Source organism: Juglans microcarpa x Juglans regia, chromosome 7D (genome assembly GCF_004785595.1).
Source record: "Juglans microcarpa x Juglans regia isolate MS1-56 chromosome 7D, Jm3101_v1.0, whole genome shotgun sequence".
NCBI lineage: Eukaryota > Viridiplantae > Streptophyta > Magnoliopsida > Fagales > Juglandaceae > Juglans > Juglans microcarpa x Juglans regia.
This window is the reverse complement of record NC_054606.1, coordinates 10973667-11000518: the sequence shown is the minus strand read 5'-3', so window position 1 is coordinate 11000518 and position 26852 is coordinate 10973667. Positions and strand designations below refer to the sequence as shown.

The following is a 26852-nucleotide window of genomic DNA, read 5'->3' as shown; positions in this document are numbered from 1 at the left end:
TTTTTTTTTATAACCGGAGTCCCATGCTTTCTCAATATGGTTGAGTATGTTCGTTCAAATTTCATGTCTGATTTATTTTATACTGAGCAGTCGACTCGCCTGAAAAGAAATCAAGCAGAAAAATTTTATGCTTTTAATGTACTTAATTCGTGGTTGAAAATGGGTTGGCTTTGCTAGGATTCTGATACCATTTGCGAATAGCGGCTTCTAGCGGGCATGCAATTGAGTCCTGATTTGTGGATGACCTTGGTTGATGCCAACTAATAGAACAATTAAAAGATATTGCACTCTTCTTTCTATATTACCATTATTACTGATGTTACTTGGTCCTTCAAATTAGTTGTGATTTTCTCCTTGTTTTTCTGGTTCTTGGTAGAGTTCTATTTTAAAGGCAACTGGCATATTAGGGATGAATTGTTATAAGGAAAATGTTATTTTTGTAGTTAGAATTTTTACTTAAGTAACAATGCATGTTAACTATTGATATGCTCAAAGTTATAAAATTTTAATTTAAAAAGAAAATTGATAAAATGGATCTTGTATGTAAAATTATAACTAAAATTGTAAATACATAGCCTACAAACTGATCTGAGCTGGTTGCTGAAGTGCTCCCTTGGTTCAAGTTTTCTAGTGAGACGCCCATGGTTGTTATAATTGTGATTTCTTTGTTGAGAGAGAGCCATTGATAATTTGGCAGAATCATCATGATTCAGGTGCTCTTTCAGTCCCATTTTTACCATTATTTTCAGAAATCCAACATTAAAAATTTATTTGTGCCAAAAATAATGGAGGTTTTTTCAGAATAAAAATAACACAGATGAATTGATTTCAGCCACCCTTCTCAGCTCTGTCAGTAATTTAAGCTTCAGAGTATATGACATTTTTTTTTTTTTTTTTTTAGCCTACGACTTTATGAAAATCCGATCTATCTTACTAATTTTCCTTAATAATTATGACTTTCAAGAATCACTAGGATTTGGTCGAATTTCCCCATCACCATATGTTCTCATTACTAATAGGACGAGTTATGTTCTCAAAGGAGTTAAGATGACAATAATTTCTTTATAAAAAGAAGAATTTTGTCATACGCAAGTATGTGTGCTAACACATCGTTTATAGTGGGATCCGGTATAATTCAAAAAAAAAAGAAAATACCAATAATTTTTTAATATAATTGATGTGGAAGGATTCCACATCAACGATGTGTTAAGTGTGTAAAAAATAAGATCTAAAAATAGATTTTCTATAAATAAAAAAAAAGGATAACTAGAAGCGGAGAAGTAAAAGTAAGCTATTTCTTTCAAAAACGGACAGAAATGGAGAATCCAAGCTATTAATTAGGGCTGTAAAAATAAACCAAAAAATGGGCATGGATTAGTTGGTTCGATTTGGGACTGGTTCCTCCATTTTAAAAACTGGTCATAACCGGTCTAATCTCGATTTTATGTTTTCCAGGACTGGACCAGACCGTTCGCATATTTATATATTTGTAATTAATTTTTAATATTATATATATTTTTTATAAATTATAATTATAGATGAAATAATGTTATAGTATAATTTATAACATAAAAATTTAATCTTAAATATGAACATTTATTTGATCATATGTTTTGAATATAAAATATATATTAATTACATTTTTGGCGTAATAAATTCTCAACATATTCCTTTTGATAAATATATTAGTAATACTAATATATATTAGTATATTAATTACTATATTATCACTAACGTATAGTAATAGTACTATACCAATAGTATTACTATATACTAATAGTATTAGTGTATTACTATTATTTATATATACACACATGAGGATAAAAGATTAGAGATTTAATATATATTAAAAATTCAAAAACCCAACCGAACCGGATCAAAGCTTCTCCCTCCATACGATAAAAGGCCATCAAAAACTTTTGGATGGGAAGAGTTTGATGAAACTCAAAATACTGATTGACTTTAAAAACCCAATCAGATGGATTACTCCCATGAAAATGCAAGAAATCCAATCTTACACCCCTGGGCAAGATACCCCTATCTTCTTGCATAATCACCCTAGGTTCTTGCACACCCCCTATGTGAAACCATGTGACTGTTTTCAATTAAAGTTCTAATCATGTCTCTCATCTGATCTAACCTTTCTGTGGTCACATGAATCGATTGTTGCTGATCAGCTAGTTGACGCTGCATCATCTCCTGTTTCCTCTGACAACTTTCTTGCTGGGCTTCATTGAAGTAGCCTGAGAACCTTCAGCCATGAGAGGGTATTCCCTCTCTGATACCAATTTTAAGGACCAAGATAAAGAAAATAAGAGAAGAAGATAAAAAGAAATATTCTTGGACTTTATTGAATCAAGAATGGAACCAAGAAATGGAATTACTCAAGGTAATTCCAGCCTCCACAGATTGCCCTCTCATTTCCCTCTCTGCCTATACCAACAAAATTACAAAAACTCCACAAAGAAGAAAGCTCTCAACATACCGTTTCACTTGCAAGAAAACAATTACAAAACACATTGTTTTATTTACACTACACACCCTTTACAAAACTCAAAACTCCCCATTTCATTAAATCAAAACTCCTCATTTTTCCTTTAGTCTTCTAACGATCAATTCCCTTCCCTCAACTGCTACTTCATCCCTCGCCCATGACAGTTTTATTAAGTTTTGGAAAATGAGAGAAAAAGTTGAATAAAAATATTATAAAATTGAAAAATTGTTTGAATATATATATATTTTTTTAAATTTGAAATAGTAGTATTGTTTTATGTTTTTTGTTTGGGAGCTTGGAAAAACATGTAATGATTACGAGAAAAAGTTGAAGATTTGAAGTTGAAAAGTATTTTATATTTGAGTAATAATTGGAAAATGAAATATCTGAAGACATCTACGAATACTTGAGAACAATTATGTTGTCAAACGGATCCTTAATTCTCTCTTAATCATCAATGGACGTAAAACTATTATATTTTGTTTAGTTTCTGTATGTGATTTACTATTGCGAAATTTCGATCACTCTCCTCTGGCATCATTAATTTTCACATCCAAAAAAGCGCAACAGTTTCTTTATGGATGCTAATTCATCATCTGAAGACTGCAACCCTTTTCTCTCAAATAAATAAAAACTACCCAATTCGTGCCTCCTAATTCTTTGCATTGGAGATCTAAGGTTTGTGCTATTTGTTATGTAGATCTTCGTCTTTAGTATTACTATCGCATATTTGGATTGGAGATGGAATTCCTTTCTGCATGTTGAGGTATAATATTTCAATGGAGGGACTAACTTCTAATTTTTTGATAGTTTAGGGGCATATTGTAATTTTTTTAAAAAGAAAAAACTGAGCGTGCATGATGCAAAATGAGTAGCAGTTTGGAGATGTAAAATGTAATTATTCATTATTTTACTTAAATTAATGGATAATGCATTTTCTTGGCTTTTTGATTCATTTCACGTTCAAATTATTACTTTTAATCAAATAATCTCATATCTTTCAGTTTTACTCAGATTCGATAAAAGAAAATAAAAAACCATAGTTGTAAGGCTTAATAGACAAGGTAAATGGAATTAATCCCATACTCATCATCTTTCGAACAAGGCAACATGATATGTATAGAGACAAGAAGCCAGAAAAAGTATGATAGCTCGCTTAATCACACCGATTACTCCGCTTTTCTTCCTAGTGAAAGGATTTAGGTTTAGCTAGTGAGCTGTTAAGATCGTAAAAATACGTAGTTGATATAACACAATCTTAGAGATCATAACTTTTTTTTCTTTCGTAATTTTAGTGCAATGTGCCAAATTGATTAGGTAACATATAAAAAAAATGTGAAAAATTGAAGAGTGTAAAGTTTGTTTTATCCTTTATATAAGAGCTACTGTTTCTTTTTGGCAAGTTGTATAATTGATACTGTTAGGGTTCGTTTGGATAGTTAGATGAGATGATTTTAGATGTGTTGAATAAAATATTGTTAGAATATTATTTTTTAATATTATTATTATTTTAGGATTTGAAAAAGTTGAATTGTTTATTATATTCTGTTGGTATTTTCTAATGATGTTTATTATTTGGTATTTTGTTGAAACACCAAATCATCTTGGCCTCTAGCTTCCTCCTCTACACGAATACGTGTGATTAATGTCTCTAAAGATGTCTCCTTTTGTTTATGGCGCATCGACTTTTGAAACTCTCTCCACGAAGGTGGTAGCTTGTTGATGATGCCATAAACATATTTTGTGTAAGAGTTTAGGAAAATTGTAATGATGTGATGAGATAAGATGAAACTATCTCTATATCCAAAGGGGCCTAAGATAAATTAATCATTTTTATTTATTTCCTTCCTAGGTAAAGTTCTTTGTTGAATTATGTAGAGAATATCAGATAGATGTCATGGTGATCACTACAGAGTGATCCTCGCTTGTTTAGGACCAATGAAATTATGAAGGTATATATTGCCATTAATAGAGGATAGTTAAGTGATTTGTTTTCTGAAAAAGTTCATTTTACCATCTCCAACTACATCTTCTGCATTGAGACCACAAAACCATCAAATTTTACTCTCTAAACTATTAGCCCCTTGCAATTTACTCAATCATGGATTAGGTAATTAGATTATTGAAAATTAATAGGTGACATGACATGAACAATTGGGATTAATTTAAAGGGAGAAAAAATTGTAATTTGTGTTTGGAATTAGGATTAAAATGGTAATTTTGATAATATAATGGTCAACTAGCAAAAGAAGTGTAAGTATGGGGTAAAATGTAATTTTCTTTTTTCTCTTGCAACAAGACCATGAAAACTTAACCTACTTTTAAAAAAAATAATAATATTTACAACTGTGAATTGTACAACCGTCGCGTAATTGTTTTGAAAAGATAAATAAAACATAGGATCCATATGAAAAAAAATTAATTCTTTAATAGTGAACCCTATTCTTTTTCAAAGCGATTATGCGGCGTTTACACATTTCACGGTTGTATGTAAAATTATTCTTTTTTTTTAGGCAACTTATGTGAATGTTATAATATTAGTCATGTGGTGAGAAGAAAATCGTTACCTTAGGTCTAAGGAAGCAGAAAGGGCTTGTTGCAGGGGTTGGGCCATAGGGCCCAACCCGGTCACCAAAGCCCAAACAAGGCCTAAGCCAACGCCAAGGCAGGGGAGCCAGGTCGGGCTGGGTATTCAGAGGGAGAGAAGAAAGGAGGACTGTGGTTGACGTCGCCGAAAGGATAGAACACTAAATAGAGGCCACGTCGCATTTAATGCGGCCCAGAACAGGGGCTACGTCGCATTAAATGCCTCCCAGAGCGTAAGGTGTGCAGCATTGAATGTAACTCAAGACCAGAATAGTGCGCAAAGAAGGCTGGGCGTTATTGCAGCTCGGTAGGGAAACAACGCGTAAGCCGCTCGATGACACAGCCCGCAGGGCAAAATGTCCCGCGCAACACGAAATCCAGCCATAGGGAATCCTAAACGGTAACTATAAATACGGGGCAGCCCAACGAAGAAATGGGTAATGTGAAAAATACTCTCTCTATCTCTCTCTCTATCTCTCTCTCTAGCCTTACTTCCCCAAGTATTGACTCAAGTTTCAGAGGATTAACGGACCCCGAGGTCCCCTCTCCATTTTTTATTGTACATGATTGAGCTTGTGAATCGGGGGCGAGGAGTTGCCCAGGCCCACGAAACACGACATCAACAAGTCAAATAATTAGGACTATTTTTCTTTCTTTAACATTTCTTTAAAAAATTGTTAATATAAGAAATTGTAACCATATCTATGACCAATTTTACTATTCAAATAATGAACTCCAATACCTTAACATATTTTGTATATATATATATATATATATATATATATATATATATATTTTAAACAAATATGCCTTTAAATTAGTGACGCAAGCGCATGGAGTGGGCTGTCCCATGCTGAAATTTCATTGACTCCAGTGCTCGATCGGAAGAAAATGTGGTAATATAAAAAAAGAATGAGATAATGACGATTAAAGCATTGGTATTGGATTAACTAAATATTTTTTTATTTTTAAATTGAGCAAATATCACATTAAATTAGTTAAATTATTTTCATATAAAATAGAAGTTACAGTAAGTTTATTCTTCTTTTCAAATATGAAAAGAACTATAGCAAGTTTAAAAGTATTTTTTGAGATTATTATATTATAGATATGTGATTTTTATTCATGAGATTTTACTATCTATATACATATGAGAGTATTATATTATAGATTGTTGAATTGTGAAAATAAAAATGAATATAATTATTGGAGGTTATTAAAGATTATGAAAATAATATAAAAATTAATTAAAAAAATATAAATAATAAAAAATAATAAAATTTTATTATTATAGAAAATGTGATGACTAATCTAATGTAGACTTAAAGTTTTAAATGATTAGTTAAAAGTGAAAAAATTATATATTTGTCAAAATTTAAAAAATATGATGATTAATCTAATGTTAATGCTTTTAGAGACGAAATGTATGGTTAACGTTGGAACTCATATATATGTAAAAGACACGTAAACCACACACGCTTTTCAAACAATAGCGGTTCTTGGCCAATCTTGTATATTGGCACCTAAATAATGTGATGGTGTGGTGAGTATGCTCATTTGGTGGCTGAAAAGTGATAGAGCTAGCTAATATTTTTCAATCTAGTAAAAAAAGTGTGATAAAAAATAATAGTAGTACTACATGTACTTACAATACTTATTTTTATCAATTTTCTTACAATAAAAAATAAGAATAGTGTTACATGTACTTACAATAAAAAAAATAAAAGTAATGCATAAATTCACACAACAAGCTGGAGTGGAAGAAAGAATTATCTCTGACCCACGATGATGATTCGAGCATTGATATGGTGTTTTTCGTATTCATTTGGCACTAAATAATAAATAAGTGAATATAAATACATAACGAGAGACATAGATTTACATGATTTGGTATAATGCCTAGTCCACAGGTTGTTTGAGGATGAATTCCACTTTGATAGTTGATTTTACATATCTCTCATGATCTCAAATATCTCTTAATACAATGGAGTAATTTAGGATTTCGAGAGGTTGAATATGATGCCTCTCTTGAAAGAGGATCCATTGGGGTCACTGTGCATGGTAAAGTCTGTGCATAGAGAAGTCATCGAGAGCCCCTAGGCTTGTGGAAATCTGCTCCTTATATAGAGATTTATTTCCTTCATTGGAATGATTGAGTCATACTTGCCTTATGAATTCATTTTCATTTAGGAGTCTGAGTCAACTTGTCTTATCTCTTCTTGACTTTATTTTTTTCCTTATTATTAGTGATAGATTTTCGATGGACTGGACCTAGTCAAATTTATGCCTAATGTCTACGATTCTTAAAGTTGATTTGCTCAAAAAGAAAATCTTGAGAATTTTCAAGTCAACCATGATAGAGATAGCTTATAGAAAACTGTTAAAAATAAATCATGGGAACTAGTCCCTGGTTTTCTATTGTTCGTGCAAAGCAATGTAGATCTCTGAGTGCAAAGCTCGAGAAGACTAGAAAAATTTGTAGTAAGAGCCTTCAAGGATGGGCATCTAGGAAGTCTATTTGTATGAACATTTGTCTAATAGTCGAATGTTTAGATGGTTGCATGTGACCGTTCATCGTGAGCAAAGAGTGTATATTTCCATGATCATTTTTAATATTTCTGATAGTAGTAGACTTTTGTCCCCTGATGCGATTTTTTGTTGATGGTTCCATTTTGGTGTTAAGGTTAGAGTTTGTTTGTTATAACACGCGCTAGGTAGTCAGGGAGCCCGCCCCTGAGTCCATCCCAGACAGTCATGTTAGGGTTTGAAACTTTGACTAATTTAGCTTAACGGGACAGCTTCAAATTAATCCATATAATTAAATGTCCATAACTTAAACAAAACAAATATGACCTGCGAACACAAATTGACACTCCTAGTGATTGCCATAAAAATATCATTTGATAAAAAAAAAAAACAAAAAAAAATGGCAGTATAACAATAACTCCAGAATATTCAAAGAACTAAAGAACATAAAAAGGAAAACTAATTTAAGATCTAAAAATAAATAAAAAAATTAATATTTTTGGAAGAAATAATCAATTCAAAACAGAAACATGAATAAATCATTTTATAATATATTTTTTAGATTTTTTTTTCATTTCTTGTGAGATCTCCTTAGTGGATTTATTTTATTATTTTTTTAATATTTTAAGACAAGTTTTTTCTACTCATAAATATTTTTTAAATATTTTCTCAAAAGGTATTTTTAGTTTTTTAAATATTTTTGGAAAAACATATTTTTAAAGTTTTTTATTCTCAAGCAAATTTAATTATTTATTTGTCTTTTTATGGGTTTTTAAGGATCATTTTTATCTCTCTAAAGGAAAAGAGTGTAACTTTTTTATTTCTCCAGTTTAGGTAGAAACATATAATTACATAAATTTGGCGATAATTATAGTCGGCTTGAGAGTTGAGATGCTAAACAAGTTGGGGAAAAAAACACAGCAGGAGAAAATGACAATGCAGAGAAGTGCAGAACGGTCTTTTAATAATCCTTATCTTGTCATGTAACATCATTCTCATTAGATTGGTTAAATGTATCTTCAAATTTTAATTAATATCATATGAATTTACATTTATCTATTTTATTTAAATTCAATCACCACATTAGATTATTTATTTACTCTCTATATAATAATAAAATATTATTATTTTAATAATTAATTAATTAATTTTATTTTTATCACATTTTGTAGTTCTACCAATTAAATGTTAATAATAATTATATTCTAAATTTTAAATGTTAATTATATTCTAATTAATTTAATTTGTTTATTTGGAGTAAGAAACTAATATTTTAATGTTTGATGAAGCAATTGTAGTTAACTATATTTGGTGAAGCACTGTAACTGAAATCTAAATTGTTTTAGAGATGCCCAATCCAATATGAGGTTTTTTTTTTTTTTATACAGATTATCTAAATTTTATCTATCCTTTAACTTTGGCCAAGCCAATAAGAATGCTCTAAGACTGTAAGGAATCAGGATCTTTCAGAAATTCTTCGGTATAATTGCTCACACACATATTTCCACTTCATCATTCTTCTTGAATAATCATTAATCAGTGGTAAGTTAAGGATTATTGCCAAAAAAATATGAAAAAGGCCTCCAAGTCTCCAACCAAAAAAGAAGTGGACTCTTCTCAAGTAAAATGTTCCATTCACACAAATTTGCTACAAAAGTGAGTTACGCAACGATATAGCACTGTCATTTATCAATGTCACGTCATGAGCTCGAACCATAGAGAGTTCGTAAACTGCTCGAAAATATTGAGCATACTTTGTCGAAAATTGAAATAATTAATAATACGTCAAAATATAATTTGCTTTTATAGATATTGTGTGTAGATTTAGATATTGTGGGCCTCTAGAAAGTCTCATTTGCCTGATAATCGAATGTTTAGTTGGTTGCATGTGACCGTTATCATGTGCAAAGAGTGTATATTTCCGTGATCATTTCTAATATTGTTGGTAGTAGTGGACTTTTTGTTCCTTGATGCCATTTTCTGTTGATGGTTCCATTTTGGTGTTGAGATTAGAGTTTGTTTGTTTGTAATACGTGCTAGGTGGTCAGTGAGCCTACCCTTGAGCCATCCTAGGCAGTTGTGTTAGGGTTTGAAGGTTTGACCCCGTTTAGGTTGATGGGACGGCTTCAAATTAATCCATATAATTGAATGTCCATGATTTACACAAAACGAATATGACCCGCGAACACAAATTGACACTCCTAGCAATTTGTGTGATCAGAATTTTTAATTTTAGATAAAAGTTTAAAATATTATTTTGTAATATTGGGATTCGAAAAGTTGAATTGAGATTTGAAAAAATTGAATTGTTTATTATATTTTATGTGAGAATTTGAAAAATTTATAATGATGAGATGATATGAAAATTTTGTGTCTCATCTCACTTGTCAAACATATCCTAATGATCCATTCAATACCGTGAAAGTAACTTTTTTTTTTGTCTTAAAAAAATTGGAAGCTAGATTTTATCTTTTTTTTTTTTAAAAAAAAAGGCAAAAGAACAATTAGAAGAGAAAATTCTGGACAAAATTCTTTCAACATTGGTGTGACTTTAACAACATTCTTACTCCTAGAAAATGAAAAAATTTAAAGATTTACGTAATAAATTGGTTATATAAGAACAGATACCAGAAAATTTACATATATTCAATGTGTTAAAATGATAAAGAGTTCTGCTATTTTTAACTGAACCTTGGCATTAATTTTGACTGGAAAATTAATTTTATTTTTTTTTTCTCGGCCAATAATGATTATTATTCTATTATTGAAAAGTGAGTTTTTTATTTAAAAAAAAAAAAAAACAGCGAGTACATATAAATCAGGTGTGAGTGGCACACGCTACACACACTAAGCCATCCCTATTCAGACTGGTGTTGAGTGTTCCGGACGTTAAGAACTCAAATTCCACAAACAAATCGACAGATGACTCGCCCCTCAAGCGTGCGGATCCCAACGGTCATTTCTTCACGAAACTCCCACCGTATCGCCCACAATGACCGGGTCGCCCTCCGAGTTACCCATTAACAACACCGTTCCCGACATCCCAATCGAGATAGTGAGCGAAGAGGAAATGGCTCTCATCGAAGCGGCCTTTGTCGCCGCTCGCCCTTCAATCCCTTCAATCCGTTCACCTTTTGGTTTTCACAGGAACGCGAGGTCCATCCAGTCAATTACTGCCCTCTCCAAGAGGGGCTTTTCGGGTCGTACAGAACCCGATATTGAGGATTCAGGCGATTTTGCGAGTACCCAGAAGAAGATCAAAGCAGATGAGTCGTCGTTCTTGCACCGGTTTAGGAGAAAGAAGGGCTTGTCTGTCACTGATATCACTGCCACGGTATTCATTCAATATTTTCTTCATAATGAGTTGGGATTGTTTTTACTTTATATCACATTCTAGTAGTATTTGTAGCCTGTATTGAGTTCATTAATGGAACCTCGAACAAATCCAGGTGGTTCATAAGTATAAGATTGACGCTGAGACGAAGGATAGAATTGTAGGAAAATCGGTGGACAAAAAAAGGTCCAGTCTTGTGAAGCAACTGCCATCTCTTTCACTCCCATAACAAGCGTCCAACTATCTTATGAGCATTTCATTTATAGATCATTCACGCTATTTAATTGATTTCTAAACTTGCCTTTTGCATTCCCTTTTGAATCAGTAGATCCAATCTGAGGTTTACTTCCACCCCAATTGGGTTTATGGTTTTTGGAACCAACTGTTTTGCTGGCCAATTAAGATTGTGTGCAAGTATGCTTGTCTCTGTCTGTTTAATTTTACTCCTTTTAGTACTCCCGAGCGTGATACTATTTGTTAAAGGAATTGCGATGTCAAACATATTTTAGTTACCATAGTCAATTTTAAGTACGTGGCATCTAGTGATGTAACGGGAATACCTAATAATTTTTCCAGTCCTGCGAGGTATCTGAGAAGTTTGAATTTTCGTTAACTTTTTCTCCGGGTGCTTTCATTTCACAGTAAGTGTTTTGCATAATGAATATATTCCTACAGTAAATATCTTCTGATGTCATGAAGCTAAGGTGCGGTCCATTCGGCTTATTGAAACTGAAACTGAAACATATCCATCGCACGTGGCTTTTAACTTCATGTTTTCATAGGAATGGTGCGAAAAACAAATGGAGTTTGTTCTCCTCCGTGCCAAGCGCAAAACTACTAAAGCTATGAAAGCAGGTAGCGTTCGCCATACAAATCTTGAAGAAGAGGTACATTTTTAACCTCTTGAATAACTAATTCTCCATTGCGCATGCGTGTCTCATGCGGACACAAACTTATAACCACCCATATCAAAAATATTTTATTTTTCTGGTCATATCAATATTCTTTATCATCCTTTCAATCAAAATAAGATTTTCCTTTTCCTTCATTTTTTTGGTTGACATATTTGGCTTAAATCCCGCTGCATGAAATTAGTAAGTTGTTGAAATTGAGTGGAAAAATAAAATCAGTATTAAGAACAGTACTAGAAGGCATTCTTATGTTTTCAACAATTTGGCATTTAGAACTTGTTTTTGTACATAAGGATTCTTCATAGAAGATGTGAAGGTCTACCGATAAAAAAAAATAGAAGATGTGAAGGTCATCCAACTTGCATTTTTCTGTTTTTCGTTCATCATGTTTGTAGCAGAAAAAAAACTTTAATTAGTCACCTTCTATGTCTTTCACATGTTCACTATATACAATTATCCTTCCTGGTTGTATATCTGGCAGGTTGTGAAAAAAGTGAAAGTTCGTGTCAAATCTAAAGAAGACATATGGGCTCTGAAACTTTTGAACTTTATAATTGGTGCTAATCAATTATTGTTTGAAGGATTAACACGTGAACTACCACTGTAAGTTCAATCATCCCTCACTGTCTTCTGAGTCAGTTTCTGTCCCGTCATGGTTTTAGCTTGTTCTAAGTAACCACATGGAAATGCTTTTTCTGTACTTGTAAGTGGTTCAGTATATCATTTTGAAGTGTGTTGCATTAAATTTTGAGAGACGGTTTACTTTGTTCTTGATGCAGGGTGTAATTTCGAAAAATGAATTGGAAAGGGGCGGTTATTTGTGGTTTCTGTAGAATTTAGATTTATCCATATTTGTGGTTGTCAAATCTTGATGGGGGCTAGTTATCGGTTTTAAAGTAGATAAGTAATTATATAGTTAAAGGTAACTAGATCGAAGGTCTCAGTGAATAATGGGCAGATACTGGGTAACGATTTGTTTGAGTTGGATTGAGTTCCAGGTTGAAACGATTGTGCTGATTGATGAAGTGCCATAGATGATTAGATTTGACTATTTATTACTTCTTGTTTTGCCTTAGTGCTTTGAATATGCTTATATCATTATGGATAACAAACCACAGAAATTAGTTAGCAAGAAATAAAAAATAAATGCTTCCTTTTTGGTTGGGGAAGCATAGAGACAGTGCTTGGACATATCCAACGAAACCTTTTTATGAAATTCAATAAGAACTAATATTTATATGCTGCGATGATATTTCTGTCAGAGGATAGATATGGAAAAAAAAACTTTCTGTCAGAGACTCAGAGGTATCTTTTTCCTTCATATTTTGGCCTCTCTCTCTGTCACATGTGAATGGAATATGGATCGTTAATCTCAGTATCCTTATTTCCTCTTGCTGATGGACTATAGTTGTTTATGAAATCAGAATAGGCTTTGCAGAAGGTGTGTGGATGGTGGGAGTGATTGATGAGATCTGTATGCCTGCAACAGAAACCAATATGAACCCAAAATTAATTGACACAAAGACTCGTGTACAAGGCACTCTTCCTGCTGAACCACAAAGAAGGAATGGAAGGTATGCCTCCTCGAAGATGAATTTTTTGGTAATGCATCTGAATAAAATCTCAACATTCATAGATACTCTTTTGCAGGCTTCAATTAATGTGCTACAAGTATATGTGGGACAATTTAGTTGCTGACAAGTTCCCCCCCAGAGAATTTTACAAATTTTTTGCCTTGAACCCACATTCTATGTTATCTGAAGAAATTAGAGAAAAAACTGCTGACTCAGGGTTCCCGGCAGATGTAAGGGTTCTCTCTCAAACCACTAACAATGTAGTTTGATAGATGCTGCTAGCCTGCTGCTCTGGACTGTGTATGATATTCTCAACAATATAATGCTCAATTCTAAGGTGCTTGGAATAAGGAAAAATAATGCTTTCACATATTATTTGGAGGGAAAATAGATGGTATTGGTAATAAATAAAAGTACTATAGTACTTATCGGAAAAAATAAAAGTACTACAGTACTTTTTAAACAAAGTGAGAGCAGTTTTTCTCATCTTTGATTTTATTCTTTTAAACATGTCTACCAACTCATTTGCATGAATAATATAGCAGATAGATTAAGAAATCCCTCCGAACTTTGATATTATTTTTGTTTTATTTTGGGTATGCAGACCCTTGACGACGTAGTAAGATTCTACAAAAATACCTGGAGCACACTTCCCCCTGCATACGACCAGCTTTTATTGAGGTGAGTAATAAGTTTATTGGAAACACACCTTATGAGAGATGTTAGATGGGAACAGCCACAAGGGACAGCCAATCTAGTTGAACTTCAGTTGGGTCATACCTCACGCATTATAGTATGTCTGGATTGAAGGTTACTGGCTGCAGCTAAAATTAGTTTGACTAACCAATCTACATGAAATGTTTATTTTTTAGTAGGTATAATAAAATTTTATTGATAGAAGAGTGTAAACGTAGCCCAAGTACACAGGAGGTAACATGAAATGTTTCCTGAAAGCAGAGAATGTGAAATTTGTGATTGCCTACCCACTTTGACTGGTGTGGGGCTGGAGCACCTCTCATGATAGCACCTCAAGGAACGCCATCTTCTTTATAAAATAAAGCGTAGGGAGATACATTGGTTAACTCCTGGGATGTAGGTCGTAGAGCATCATTTTCCTTCTGGTGTGTGATATACCCATGCATGTGATTTATCTGGTAACAACCTTAGTAGTTCCTATTAGCTAGACATTTACTTGGTTGTTTAAAGCAGATATGAGTTTCAAAAAGACAATTCATTAATTGGCGAAGATCAATTTGCATTTGACCCTGATTGGCTCAAGAATCAAATTCACGGTTGTCTTGAGTTCTGGCTAGGGGAGCGAGAAGCCTGTTACACTCCAGAGGAAGAGCGTTGGAAATGCAGGTTCTGTCAGTTCGGTTCTATCTGTCCTGCAAACACCGACCGTGATAGTACTCCAAGCCCGACAAGCGCCAACTCAAGTAGCACACCAAACTAGAGAAAACATTGACATTGCTTTAACGTCTCACACTCAGTAAGCAAAACATGCGACCCTCCTGCAAAGAGCATTAAAGTTTTTACCGAGGCTTCTTTGTGGTGTATTTATTACCTGAGGCATACACTGGATTTGTTTGTCCTCTGGGATTCACAGAGATTATGCATTATCAACACACGAAATAACAAAATGCATCTGTTGTATGCAATGATGATTGGATGTTGTAATGTAGAATTGTTGTAAAACGGTAATTCATTCTTTCAAACTATATGTATAAAGTTATTAAAAACCCTGCCCCCTTCTCCAAATGTATCTGAATGGGGTATGCATTTGTGTTACAAATTGTTGATGCTTGTCAAGAACTGGGACAGTCCACAAAAGAATGAATTTACCATTTATCATTGATCTTAAGATTATTTAATAATAGTAGATGTTATAAACTGCAAGGTTAGTTCTGGCCGGCAGTGTTTGTTTTCTGTTTGGATTAAAGTTACAGTCATGCTCCATACTATTCCCTCTTTCCTATGCTCTTTTCCTGTCTCTGTCCTATTTCCACTTTTCATCTTTAACAAAGCCACACATTTTAAGACCTAAAGGGTCTCTCTATTTCCCATAGGAAAAAGCTACGACTCTATTACATTTTTTTATTTTACTTAATGATTAAGTAAGTATTTTTTAATCATGCATCCCCTCTCATAGGCGGTGCGGCTTCTCTGGGAGAGGATGCATGTCTTATACAGTATTATTTGCAATTTAGTAACTTTTTTTTTTTGGTTCCCCAAGAGCTAAGCCTTATATTTATCTAATCAACTAGAACAACAGTCAAATCTTATGCTATCCTCGTCACTCTGCCTTTAATAATGAAATCTATCCAAAAAAAAAAAAAAAAAAACCCAGCACTTTATATGCAAACATATATATATATATATATATAATTTATATATAATGGTCATAAAGGTATACTATTGAAGTAATGAAAATCAAAATTACAACGAATAGAAAAGACGATCAACTTCCTCCCTTTATTATTTGTTCGGATGTTTGATAGGGAAAAAGGGACTTAAAATGAGTATCTTTATTTTGCAATTATTTAAAAGAAAATGCTACTTAGACTAATAAAATTGACCGATTGTTATTTTTATTTTTTTAACTTAATGGTTAAGGAAGTGATTATTAGTGAATTGATATTTTTTTTATTTTTTTAAAATTTTTAAAATATATAAAAAATAGTTGAAATAAAAATAAAAAAAATAAAAAAGTGAATTTGCACTTGTCGGTCAGTTCTCTCGATTAGAAATGTCAATTCCGATAATATTTATTCTTATTTAAAAGGAATCTGAATAGCACAATATTTTTTCATAATAATATTTTCCCTTTTTATTCTTTACCACAAAACTTCCAAACCCCAGAAAAATCCATGTGTACTTCAGCTTAGCGTGATCTGCTTCTCACCATTTTCTTTGTTTCATTGCTCACATCTTCCCAAACATTATTATCAGACAAATAAAACTATAACCTGCTTAAGAAAAAAAGAATATTATAGTCTAGAGTTTGAATTTATTTTATGAAATTATGTCACATCAATCTCCTGTGGGAGAGCTAAGGTCTTTATTTAAGAAAGAGTAAAAAATGAGTGTAATTGCTTTTAAAACGTGAGTGTACTTGCTTTTTTTTTTTTACGTGTATGGATGGTATATGGATCCTATAGCCTCTCTGTTTTATTTGAGAAAAGCTTCTATGCCGCCCATAGTTGACCGCTATGGTGTACTGCTGAGATTTTTTTTTTTTTTTTAGTTAATAATTAAGGATATTGATTTTTTTTAAAAAAATATTTAAATATATTAAAAAAATATGAAAAAAAAGAAAAAAAAAAGTGACTAGCAGTATAAATGAACAGTACTACTCTGTCGCTGACTAGCGGTTATTTTTGGATCATGCTGGGCCTATCGAATGTGTGCTGATAAGTGCATTTAATTTTTTTAACCTTTTTATATCTATTTTTTAATATTTTTAAAAAAAATTTACAATATCATTAAAAAAATATTTCTTAATCATTAAATTAAAAAAAAGTCGGAAAAATATGTCGGGACCATAGCATTTTCTTTTATTTTTTTAAGCCTTTTCGAGATCATTCACACCTCGTGGTGTTGAATGAGAGGTGTGAACGAATGAGAAGGCAAAGCAAACTGGATAGAGCCAATGGGCACTATGGTTTTCCTGTTTTGTGGAGAGTGTGACATGTTTGCTTGAAGGAATAACGAAACAAAGAGAGAAAAAGAACATGCCAGCAGCCTTTATCTGCTCCAACTTTGCTTACCCGGTAAGGAATAAGGAACCACTTCTCTTTTTTATCAAGAAACCATTTACTACTCTTTAGAAAAAAGTAAAAAAGTACACCAATCTCACTTTGATGAATCTGATAACTCAGTTTTTTAATCATTAATCTCTCATAAATGCCTTTTCTGCATTAATTTGTTCAAAAAGTAGTTAAAAAAAAAATAGAGTGGTGCTATTAAAAAAAAATCTAATTGTAAGTAATTTTATGCACTAATACGCACACTCATTCAATATGATTAGTCAAAAAGTAGATTTTATTGAAAACAGTATTAATTTGAATTTAAAATATAAAAGCAACAATATTAATACGTAAATTGATACGTAAAATTACTTGTATATAGCAAAACTCATTAAAAAATGGATACGGTATAGAAGAGTGCAATTTTTTTTTTCTTTTTTTTTCAAATATTTTTTTAAATCATTTTAAACATTTTTTTAAAAAATAAAATTTACAAACTTATTTAAAAACACTTTCTTTTTCTTAACGATTAAGTAAAATAAATAAATAATAAATAATAAAATTCGGTAGAAAAATTATTGACAAATTGGTGAGAATAATGTTTCTCCAAGTCGAAAAGAGCCGTTGCACTCACACTGTGGATTCTGTTTCCGTACATTTGTTGTACGTGCGATCAGCTCCGGCTATTTGTCCGATGAAGCTCTCCTAATTTTTTAAATTGAGGTTACAACTTACGTTTTAGTAGTAAAATATTTTTTAAGTATTTTATGAATAATAATAATAAAATAATAAAAAAGTAATTATAAAATATTAAATAATACTAATAAAATAATAAATAATAGTGAGTTATTCTCAATATCTAAATTAAGCAAAGGATCATGATATGGCTATTGAATACATTTTCATATAAGTGTATTTTATTTTAAATATTTTTTTTAAAAAAAATTATAATATTATTAAAAAACAATTTCTTAATTATTAAGCAAAAAAAAATTTAGGACACATTTTCGGGACCATAGCATTTTCCTTCTACTTCAAACCAAAGTTAAATGTTAAAGGATGCTACTCGACCATGTCCCAACCGATAATCTGACCGTTAAGTGCAATTTCAGGTTTTTTTGCTTTTTTTTTTTTTTTTTGAAATATTGTTTTAATATCTTTAAATATATTTTTTTTACAAAAATACATTAATTCAATAATATTATCACTAAGATTAAAAAAAAAAAAAAAACAATCAACTATCAAAGTCATCGTACTTCATCGGCTCAAAATGCATTGCTCATGTTAAAAAGATTCTGAGCTTACGACAAAGCTGCGGAAGGTTCACCAGCGACTCTTCCCTGAGCTTGGAGACTGCAACGGTCATTTGTCTCTACCGAGCTCCTCGTATGTCCCAGAATGAAGAACCATTCACGCCCCTCCGAGTCGTTCCTCGAGTTATCCGGTGACACTTTTTGCGGCAACAACAACAGTTGTCTCGACATTCCACTCGAGCTCGTGAGCCAGGAAGAAATGGATCTCATCGATGCTGCCTTAGCGGCTGCTCACCCCTCTCTCACTTCCTCTCCGGCCCCTGCAGCCCCCGAAACTAGGTCACTGCCTCAGTTTCGGAGAGACGCGAAGTCTTCTCAAACAATCACTTTGCTATCCGAAATGGAGCTCATCGAAGCTTCCTTAACTGCCACTCGCTCCTCTCTCACTTCCTCGCCGGCCCCTGCAACCCCTGAAACTAGTTCCTCACGTCAGTTTCGGAGAAACTCTAAGCCTTCTCAATCAATCACTTCGCTACCCGAAATGGAGCTCGTGAGTGAAGAAGAAATGTGTCTCATTGAAGCTTCCTTAGCCGCCACTCGCTCATCTCTCACTTACTCGCCGGCCCCTGCAACCCCTGAAACTAGTTCCTCACGTCAGTTTCGGAGAAACTTGAAGTCTTCTCGATCAATCACTTCGCTATCCGAAATGGAGCTCGTGAGAGAAGAAGAAAGGGATCTCATCGATGCTGCCATAGCAGCCACTCCCCACTCTCTCACTTCGTCTGTAGCCCCAGCAGCTAGTTCGCCCTCTCTGTTCCAGAGAAAGGCGAAGTCCATTCAATCAATCACTTCTCTATCCAAGAGGAGATTGTCATTTGGTGCGGAATCCGATATTGAGGATTCATGCAGTCTTGGGAGAAACCAGAAGAAAAGCAGAGAGGCCGAGTCTTTTTTGCGTCGATTTAGGAGCAAAACCGGGTTGTTTGTCAGCGACATTACTGCAACGGTAACATGTTTATTCTGTTTTCTTGTTTGCTTTCGTATTAGGCTCTGAGAAATAGGTCTACTTTAAGTTTAAGCGGTGATTAATGCTATTCGTAGATAGCTTATATGAAATAAATATAGGACTTTTTTTGCAACCTCCATTAACAACCACGGCAATCTCAACTCTGTGACTGCAGTTCGTAAAATGTTAGCATGTAATAATAACTCTTAGAGAAGGCCCCTGGTACATCTTAATCACTTGCTTTCAAAGGAAGTGGTTGTTTTTTTCTTTCTTGTACCGTGTTCTTTGGTTTCTTACTGGAGAAGTTGAGCATTTCATACATACCAACGAGATTAAAAAAAAAAAAAAAAGTTTTACACGGATAAGATGAGATGAGATGAAATGATTTGTGTAACCAAACTAGGCCTAACACTTGAAATGATCAGAAATATCATCGTTCTCTCCTCCTGCATCTCCATTCCGCCTCCCCTTTCGACATCCTTTCGCACCCATTAACTATTGATTCAAGGTAAAGACAACACATTATCACTAATGAAAAACTGAAGAGCGTGATGACTATGGAGATAAGGATGAAATACCTTGTTTATTTTTATTCATATCGAGAGAGTGAGAGTCTGAGAGATTTTGTGTATTTTTCCATCTGATCTACATTGATGAAAGTTATGAAACAATGAACTTTTTCTTTGTTAAGTCTGTTTCTTCTTTGTCCTCGCAACGTCCACAACAGCGAGCCTTAATAAACTGAAACAAGAAATTGAAATCATACAACATGAGGTTGTGGAGGCTTCAAAATCAATATTGAGACCTAAAATATAGGTCTCGTCCCGTTATAGGCTTCAAAATCAATTGAGCTTGAGCTTGCCCTGCCAGTACTTGCAACTCTAGCTGAGTTCGTAAGAAGAGGAACGCATGCGTATGTGGCACAAATGTGAGAAGAGTAAACTGGGATAAAAGATGGATGAGGATGCACCTATGCCCTTCATGCTTTTAGGTGCGAACAGATATTCTTGTTGAGGAGACGTCCATTCACTCAATTTTTAATTTTAAATTCCTTCTCACTACCCAAGTAATCATCCGCTAGTCTCGGGAAGCCATCCATTAACAGTTTTGCTGTTGCATTTTGGAGGACTATTATGTAGATAGAAACTGGCTGTGTTTGCAATTAGAAACTTCCCGGAATTTATTCTCTCTCTTGTGCGCTTAAATGTGTGGTCTTGCTTCACATTTTTCGGGCCCTTTTAAGATGTGATGTGATGTGTATTGTAAAGTTGAACTTCTTCTGTTGTGTTTTGTTTTATAAAATGTTGTGATTTGAAGCATATCCGTCTCACATTCAATTTTCATTTCATGCATGCAAAAGGAATGGTGCGAAAAACAAATGGAGTTTATTCTTCTCTTTGGCAGTCGAAAGATTACTGAAGCTATGAAAATAGGTAGAGCTCGCCATGCTAAACTTGAAGAAGAGGTATGTGTTTATACTTATTTCATACTTTGCCCTGAAAAAAATAACTGTCAGCATTCAGCAACTGAATAATGCATGCAACGAGACAAGGAATACAGATAGCATTGTGGAGGAAGAGGGTGTTGGAAAAGAAAGTTTTTATTTGGTCACGAAGTAGTGAATCCCATTAATCACTCTTTAAATGTAAAACACTCGAGCAGTCTACCTAGAAAAATCAATCTCCTATTTGAAGACTAATTAAAAGCTACTTTCATCATAAAGCATATGTAATCGAAACACTTGTACCAACAAACATCATATTTGTACCTACGGCAATTGTTGTTAGAACTTCAAAAATCTTTTAAACTTGTTCCTTCTGGAACTCTAGTGGCTAAAAACTCTTCAGATCTTCCAGATTTTCATTGTTGTTTTTTGAGTAGTTTCCAAGAACTCCAAAGATTGAATCTATATAAGAATATGAGACCATCTTATATTTGTGTTTCTCTCTCTTGGTTTATAATAATATTATTTTGATAAGTAAAACAAATTATCCAAGTACACAAAAAGCATATAAGAGGACATATCCTGAATGAATAAAAAGATACAAGAAAAATCACGCAAATTAACCCCATTAAAGTCTATAGAAGCTGCCCAAAGGAAGGTGTTAAAAAAAGTCTTGGGCTTCATCATCTGTTCATGGTCCTCAAACTTCTATCATTCATTTCCCTTCAAATACATCATATAAGGTGAGCAGGAACCATTTTCCACATTGCTGGAATTTGTAGGCTCCTAATCCTCTCCAAGAGCCTACAAAGTTTTGGGCATGACGACCTAAGCCAAACCGACCTCAACTGATAAAAGATAACAATGTAGATTCGTTTGATCTGGAAGAGTTTTCAACTTTTGTAGTCATAAAAAAAATAAAGTTTGAAAATTCCAGAGTTCTTATTGCTATTGGGGTAAGGACAAACAAGAAGTTTGTTGGTACAAGAAGAGGTTTTTGATTTACAGATGTTTTGTAATGAAAACTTGCTTGTAATTGATATTCAATGATGAATTGTTTTTTTCTGGATAGGCAGCCCCGAAGTATTTGCCTATAAAGTGTTTTCTTTTAACGTAATCACTTTGTGACCAAATCTTTATCGTATAATTGATAAATTATCATTCGTTAGATCTTTGAAATTGTCTATTCATGAAACTGAACCACATGCTATAAATGAACATGTAATTTAGGACAATCTAAATGTAAATCTTGATTCAACTTTTTAATACATCAGGTTGTGATTTACACCTATTCAACCCCCTCTCGGTAAACTTATTATGATAAAAATCATCTTTTAAATTGATCACTAAATTTGGCCAACACTAAAAAACCTAATAGGGGAAAATCACGATATTCCCTCTATAACACTAGATGCTCTATACTCAGTTTCTTCACCAGATTGTGCTACCGCTTTTGGCTTATTACCATTTCATGTATATCATGTTAACTCACTAGTTATCCTAAAAGTTCAAGTTGATGAGAAAGAGTGAATTTATTAATCTAATCAAAACTTTAATACTCCCCTCTCATGTGTACAACAAGACTTCCCTTAATAAGTGAAAATTAAGATATAGAAAATTGAACTTAAATGAGAGGGCCAATGCACATTCAGTATTCAAAATCAGGATCTTTGCTCTAATTCTATAGTTAGAGACTAGGGTTTGTATACAATTAGAGGAAATTTGGGTTTCCTGCCTCTTACTGATCATTTTCAGAAAATAATACAGCTTTTTGTTGAACAAAATTTAGTACTAATTAATTAGTGTACCACATGTATACTTTATTGCAGGGACACCAGCAGTAATACCTTTTTTTTTTTTTTTTTTTTCCTTCTATTTGTCACCTTTTATGTCCTCCTAAATTTACTTTGTACAACAATCTGGTCCTGATTATATTTCTGGGCAGGTTGTGAAAAAAGTGGAAGTTCAAGTCAATTCAGCTGAGGATGAATGGGCTGTGAGGCTTACGAAGTTTATAATTGGTGCAAATCAGTTACTGACTGAAGGATTAACTCGTGAGTTGCCATTGTAAGTTCAATCATATGCGGTAATCTTCCTATCTAATTTCTGGCTTCTCATGGTTTATGTATCTTTCAACTATCATGTTGCACATAATTTCTTTGTTTCAATGCCCTGTGATCGATAATAAAAGTATTTTGGCCATGAAAAGGCATTAGATTACATTTCATTGTCCGAGCTGCCAATTATCACATCGTGCTGCCAATTATTTTACAAGGCATGAAAAGTAATGTTTTTTTCAAATTTTCAGTAGGATGATATTTCAACCAAAACCCCTATATGAACCAACGCTTGGATGTGAATCGCAGTGGTTGGAGATTTTTTATTTTGTAGTTTACGGTAAAGTTGAGTTCAAGTTAACAAGTATTTTAATATTCATGAATTTTTATTTCCAAAAGTAATAATGGAATAGATATAATCAAATAATGCTCTGGATATTTAAGATCACATATGATAAAACCATGGAATACAAATTCATAGAATCATTAAGCAATGGGGTTAGTGCTCATTCATATGCATTATAATGTTTTCTTTTTTGGTAGACATTTATTCTTCTTTATTTTTCCTGGAGCAATGTTTTTCTAAAATTTGATAAGATTGAAATATACATATTAGCTGGTTTGGGTCAGAGAGCATTTTTTATGTTCATTTATATTTAAGTTTCTCCCTCCAACTCGCTCTATATCTCAGAGGCACAGATAAATATGGAGCATTGATTTTTTGAACTCTTTTTCCCTTGTGTTGAACCATATACTCTCAGGATAGGCTTAGTAGAAGGTGTCTGGATGGTGGGAGTGATTGATGAGGTCCGAATGCCAGTAACTGAATCTGATAGAAACCCAATATTTGTAGACACAAAGACTCGTGTGAAAAATGCACTTCCTTTTGAACCACAAAAAAGAAAGGGAAGGTATGAAAAATTGCAGTAGCTTCTATTTCAAAAGTGATTGAGATGCTCAACTGTGACCTAATCTGTCTAAACAAAATTTATGACATCAACATTTCAATTGGCAGGCTTCAATTAATGTGCTACAAGTATTTGTGGGACAACTTAGTAACTGATGAATTCCCCTCCAATCGCTTTTTCAATTTCTTTTCCTTGAATCCTTATTCTATCTTATCTGAAGAAATCAGAGAGAACACTGCTAAGTCAGGTTTCCCTGCAAAGGTAAAGATCCTCTTATTTCATATTCCATGATGTTCTGTTCGTCGCTTCGTGTATTACTGCCTACCGGTAAAAGTCATATCATAATATTGGGGGGCCTTAGATTTTCATTGGGATACCAGATCAAAAAACAACGTGCTCTTGCTTCCATTTTCACTTGATTCATTTTGTAAAATATTACCTAGTACTTGGCATGATCCTATGGACAAGAGGGTAAAATGGTGAACAATGTTGAGTCAAAGGAGGTTTGTATAATTAAAAAAATCCAAACCTGCATTTATAATTTGCTATTTTGCTTTGACTGTACAGATCCTCGATGACATGGTGACATATTATAGGCATAAATGCAGCATGCTGTCCCCTGCTCATGACCAGCTTTTAGTGCGGTAAGCATATAAATGAATGTCAGGTGAATTCTTTATGTTATTATTGCTTGCTAATCCGGTGCAATCTAGTTGTCAAATGACGAGCTTGGGATGACTCGGACATGCTGGGTTCAAAAGGCCTTGCCTCATTAAGGTTTCATGTCATGATAACAAAAATATTGTTTGCATATTTTAGATAGCTGAAGTTATAGGTGCTTTCATTAAAATGCATGAAGATGGTTTAGCTCATAAAAGTACCTCTACATATATTTTCTTTGGGCTTTGGAACACACTTTTCAAGATGTTGGATGGGAAGCACATTATGTGGAAGCTAATCCCATTTGATGATCTTGGCATTCTGACCATTCTTTCTTCCCTGTCCATCTCTGGAGCTACTCAGTTGTGCCAGACTTCATCAGTTCTACATTTTCTTTGAACTGAATGGGTTCTGAACTCATTAGTTAACATTAATTTACAAAAAGGATGGTTAACATAGTTCATGAATTAGAGGGACAACCATGATGGTCCACACTAGTGAACTCACTAATCCTGCTTGTACAGTTCATTTTTAGCATTATATTTATCTGATTGATTTGGTGCAGATATGAATTACAAAAGGACAATAAATTGATTGGTGAAGATCTGTTTGCATATGACTCTGATTGGCTCAAGAGTCAAATTCATTGTTGTCTTGAGTTTTGGCGGGGAGAGAGAGAAGCCAATTGCACTCCACCAGAAGAGCGTTGGAAATGCCGGTTTTGTCAATTTGATATTGTCTGTCCGACAATCACCAATCCTGATAGTGCATCAAGCCCTACAAAAGCCAATCTGAATAGTTCACTGAGCTAGAGAAAGCACTGACCGACACCGCCTCCTCAAGGATGTTGCTGTGAGCAGATCATGCAACTTTTCGACGTAGAACCCACAGTTTTATTCAAGCTTCTTTGTGGTATATGCTGACCAGAGCCATATGCTGTTGAATCTGTTCTGTTGTTTGGGATTTTCCACAACCATGATAACACATATGTAGATATTATTTATGCAACAAATGCATCTGTCGTAGGCGGTTGTGGTGGTGATGATTCATTGTGGCAAAATTAGCTGTAAATTTATTAGATTATTGCATCTATGTTCTATAAGAACCTATAAACTTAATAGAAAAGGGTGAAAACAGAGAGACCAACATAGTCTTTGCTACAACTTCATTCTCTTTTAAATAGTACAGTGTACGTTGAGTTCTACACAAGTAAATATGGAAATGAGAGATTACAACTTTACAAAAATAAATATATACAAGATGAAAATAAGACTTTAAGCATGATACGAGGGAAAGAGGAAAATCAGGGAAATATTGATCACATTGACACTCTGGTTCTGGAGGAGATTGATCTGCAGCTAAAAGTTTGGAAAGTCCAAGAGTGTCGGCTACAAGTGTGGAATGTCCCGAAGTGGTTGGCTAACACCCCCCCCTCCCTCAAAGTGATGGGGATTAAAATCACCATTAGTTTGGAACTTAAGAAAATAAACCGAGAGGCGGTGTGGCCTTTGGTGAAAATATCGCCAATCTGATCTTGGGTAGAAATATGCTTCACTTGAATGTCTTTGTTTTTCTCCCGGATGAAGTGATACTCGACTTCAACATGTTTTGTGCGAGCATGAAACACCGAATTGGAGGCTAAAGCAATAGCTCCAATATTGTCACACCAAATAGTTGGAGTGAAAGGTAGGAGTACACCAAGGTCCTTCATAAGCATATGTATCCAGTACAGTTCCGTAGTTGTAATGGCCAAACTGCTGTATTCCGTTTCTATGCTACTTTTTGATATGATGGGTTGCTTCTTGGCTGTCCAAGTGATGAGATTTTGGCCAAGGAATATGCCATACCCAGTTATGCTACGACGATCATCCGGATTTCCAACCCAATCGGAGTCACAGTAAGCTTGTAAGTTTATAGCACCAGGAGAAAAATAGAGATCATAGTCAATACTACCCTTAAGGTAGTGAAGCACTCTTTTGACAGCAATCCGATGGGGTTCACGTGGATTGTGCATAAATTGTCACAATTGATTGATAGCATACGCAATGTCGGGGCGCGAAATTGTACAATATTGAAGAGCCCCAACTACACAGTGATATTCAATAGGATCATATAAGTGCTCACCTTCGGTGGAAGAGAGTTTCGGTCTAGAGGTTGATGGACAGTTGAGAGGTTTAGCACCCACCATCTTGATGCTGTCAAGCAGATCAGTAACATAACGGGTTTGACGTAGGTGTAGCCCATGTTGATCATAGCTAGCCTGGACACCTAGAAAAAAACTCAACTCACCGAGTTCTTTAACAAGAAATTAATCCTTGAGAGATAAAATAAATAAATCAATAGCATCCTT

At 33.7% G+C, this 26852-nt stretch overlaps 2 protein-coding genes across 2 annotated transcripts; both read left to right on the top strand.

Annotated features, from left to right (window-relative positions):
• Positions 1-10461: 10461 nt before the first annotated feature.
• Positions 10462-15324, top strand: LOC121239781 (exonuclease V, chloroplastic-like). The gene is made up of 7 exons (XM_041137103.1): positions 10462-10940; positions 11723-11827; positions 12333-12454; positions 13276-13425; positions 13502-13655; positions 14030-14106; positions 14635-15324. Exons 1-7 carry the CDS (start codon positions 10599-10601, stop codon positions 14879-14881), a joined length of 1197 nt encoding a protein of 398 aa, XP_040993037.1. The 5' UTR covers positions 10462-10598; the 3' UTR covers positions 14882-15324.
• Positions 15325-18443: 3119 nt separating this feature from the next.
• Positions 18444-25336, top strand: LOC121238265 (exonuclease V, chloroplastic-like). Its single transcript, XM_041135095.1, has 7 exons — positions 18444-19433; positions 20794-20898; positions 22823-22944; positions 23696-23845; positions 23950-24103; positions 24410-24486; positions 25068-25336. Exons 1-7 carry the CDS (start codon positions 18573-18575, stop codon positions 25312-25314), a joined length of 1716 nt encoding a protein of 571 aa, XP_040991029.1. The 5' UTR covers positions 18444-18572; the 3' UTR covers positions 25315-25336.
• Positions 25337-26852: the final 1516 nt, after the last annotated feature.

Coding starts and splice junctions, on each gene's coding strand:
- LOC121239781 (XM_041137103.1), top strand. CDS start 10,599: ATGACCGGGTCGCCCTCCGAGTTACCCATTAACAACACCGTTCCCGAC. Junction 10,941..11,722: donor TCACTGATATCACTGCCACG/GTATTCATTCAA, acceptor ATGTTTTCATAG/GAATGGTGCGAAAAACAAAT. Junction 13,426..13,501: donor CCACAAAGAAGGAATGGAAG/GTATGCCTCCTC, acceptor ACTCTTTTGCAG/GCTTCAATTAATGTGCTACA.
- LOC121238265 (XM_041135095.1), top strand. CDS start 18,573: ATGAAGAACCATTCACGCCCCTCCGAGTCGTTCCTCGAGTTATCCGGT. Junction 20,899..22,822: donor ATGCTAAACTTGAAGAAGAG/GTATGTGTTTAT, acceptor ATTTCTGGGCAG/GTTGTGAAAAAAGTGGAAGT. Junction 24,104..24,409: donor AGTCAGGTTTCCCTGCAAAG/GTAAAGATCCTC, acceptor TTGACTGTACAG/ATCCTCGATGACATGGTGAC.